The sequence below is a fragment of the Lactuca sativa genome, chromosome 3, assembly GCF_002870075.4.
Source record: "Lactuca sativa cultivar Salinas chromosome 3, Lsat_Salinas_v11, whole genome shotgun sequence".
Classification (NCBI taxonomy): Eukaryota; Viridiplantae; Streptophyta; class Magnoliopsida; order Asterales; family Asteraceae; genus Lactuca; species Lactuca sativa.
In genome coordinates this window covers 51,573,697-51,575,120 of record NC_056625.2, presented here as the reverse complement: position 1 = coordinate 51,575,120, position 1,424 = coordinate 51,573,697, and the positions used below count along the sequence as shown (strand labels likewise).

General features: G+C 32.0%; 1 protein-coding gene across 1 annotated transcript; it reads right to left on the bottom strand.

Moving 5' to 3' along the window:
* Positions 1–397: 397 nt before the first annotated feature.
* On the bottom strand, positions 398–1,036 carry LOC111914460 (uncharacterized). Its single transcript, XM_023910200.3, has 2 exons — positions 850–1,036; positions 398–749 (listed from the first exon to the last, which is right to left on the bottom strand). The coding sequence occupies exons 1-2, from the start codon at positions 943–945 to the stop codon at positions 621–623; spliced, it is 225 nt and encodes a 74-aa protein (XP_023765968.1). The 5' UTR covers positions 946–1,036; the 3' UTR covers positions 398–620.
* Between the last annotated feature and the right edge of the window lie 388 nt (positions 1,037–1,424).

The window sequence follows — 1,424 nt, the reverse complement described above, 5'->3', positions numbered from 1 at the left end:
GGAACATAAATAAAATAAAGACAATTTAGTCTTTTCAATTTACCAAAGAACAAAAATCACAAACAAACTACCACAAAAAGAGACTAAAATCCCAAAAAATTACATACCATAAGACCATTTTTGCACTTTTGTCTAAAATAGATTCAATTACACGTGATACCTAAATATATTATTTTAAATTACTTAGAGATATTTAATTACTAAATAATTTTAAAATATAATAATTAAACTATTATATCATATATAATAAATTAATATCAATTTAATTCATAATGTATAAAACAACAAATTTGATGTTATAACATTTTCCAGCAACAAAATAATCTAAAATTGAAATTTTTTAAACAAAACCTGATGTGAAAAATAAGTTTCGATATCATGCTTGGAGATTTGGGAATATAACTAAAATATGTTGAATAAAATCCAAATTAATGTTACATTTTGTGGAGCCAATCACTCCAACAATACAAAAACTAACATTCTTTAAGGCCTTTAGCCCAAACCCAAACGTATGGTTATGGAGTATCGAAGCACACGAACAAACTTAACCCACAAGAAACCGAAAAAGGGATCTAATCATCTAAATATCTAATCAAATCGGCGATCTCAAAGGCTTACTGTTATCGATGAGCGGTTACCAGAGTTTCAATAAACCTCAATCCATCAAACCTTGGCGCAAATTTCTCCGAGCAGCAACTCTTTTTCTCCGGCGACGAATCTTCATTATAATTGCTCGATGCTCCATGATCCTGTAAAAAGTTCAATACAGATTGAAGGAATTGTATAAGGAATAAGGACAAAACGGAAGGTGAAGCAACAAAAATCGAGATAGTTTTCGTAATGATTTACCTGGTGAGAGGTTCGGTTTTTGCGATTAGAGGCAGTGATGGCAGTTGTGGCGGAAGCGGCGGCGATAGAGGCTGCTAAGAAGCTTGGTTTCTTCATGGTGATGGTGGGATCTGATCGAGTGAAGAAGAGGAGGGTTTTCTGGAGGAAAGGGGCGAGAGAGAATTGTGTTGGAAATTGAAGAGGTGCAACATGTTGTAGCTGTATATATACAGTAGAATAAAAGAGGACTTTGTTTTATGATATTTTTACGCGGCAAATACAAGTCCGCCATTGTAGGCCCCACCTCCTACTCTACATTCTTTTATTAATTATTAAAACCTGAAAAATGAATATGTTCCGGTTGACCAAAACAATGATCAAAGAGGAATATATGTGGTTTGAATTTGTTAAATATAATTATTTTTTGAAATAACTCTAAGGGGAATATAAAATTAGTTTAATCCGAAATGATAAAGAAGTAAGTAATAGATATGGATCAATGTATTTTGTTTTGAGATGTCTTATGATTAATATTATATCCTTAACATGTCTTTTCGGATGAAGGAAATATATCTATGACATATTCCATCTAGTGT

Bases quoted from the DNA above. Each gene is read 5' to 3' on its own strand.
- LOC111914460 (XM_023910200.3), bottom strand. From the start codon at position 945: ATGAAGAAACCAAGCTTCTTAGCAGCCTCTATCGCCGCCGCTTCCGCC. The intron at 750-849 runs GTAAATCATTAC...AACTTTTTACAG, and splicing joins AAAACCGAACCTCTCACCAG to GATCATGGAGCATCGAGCAA.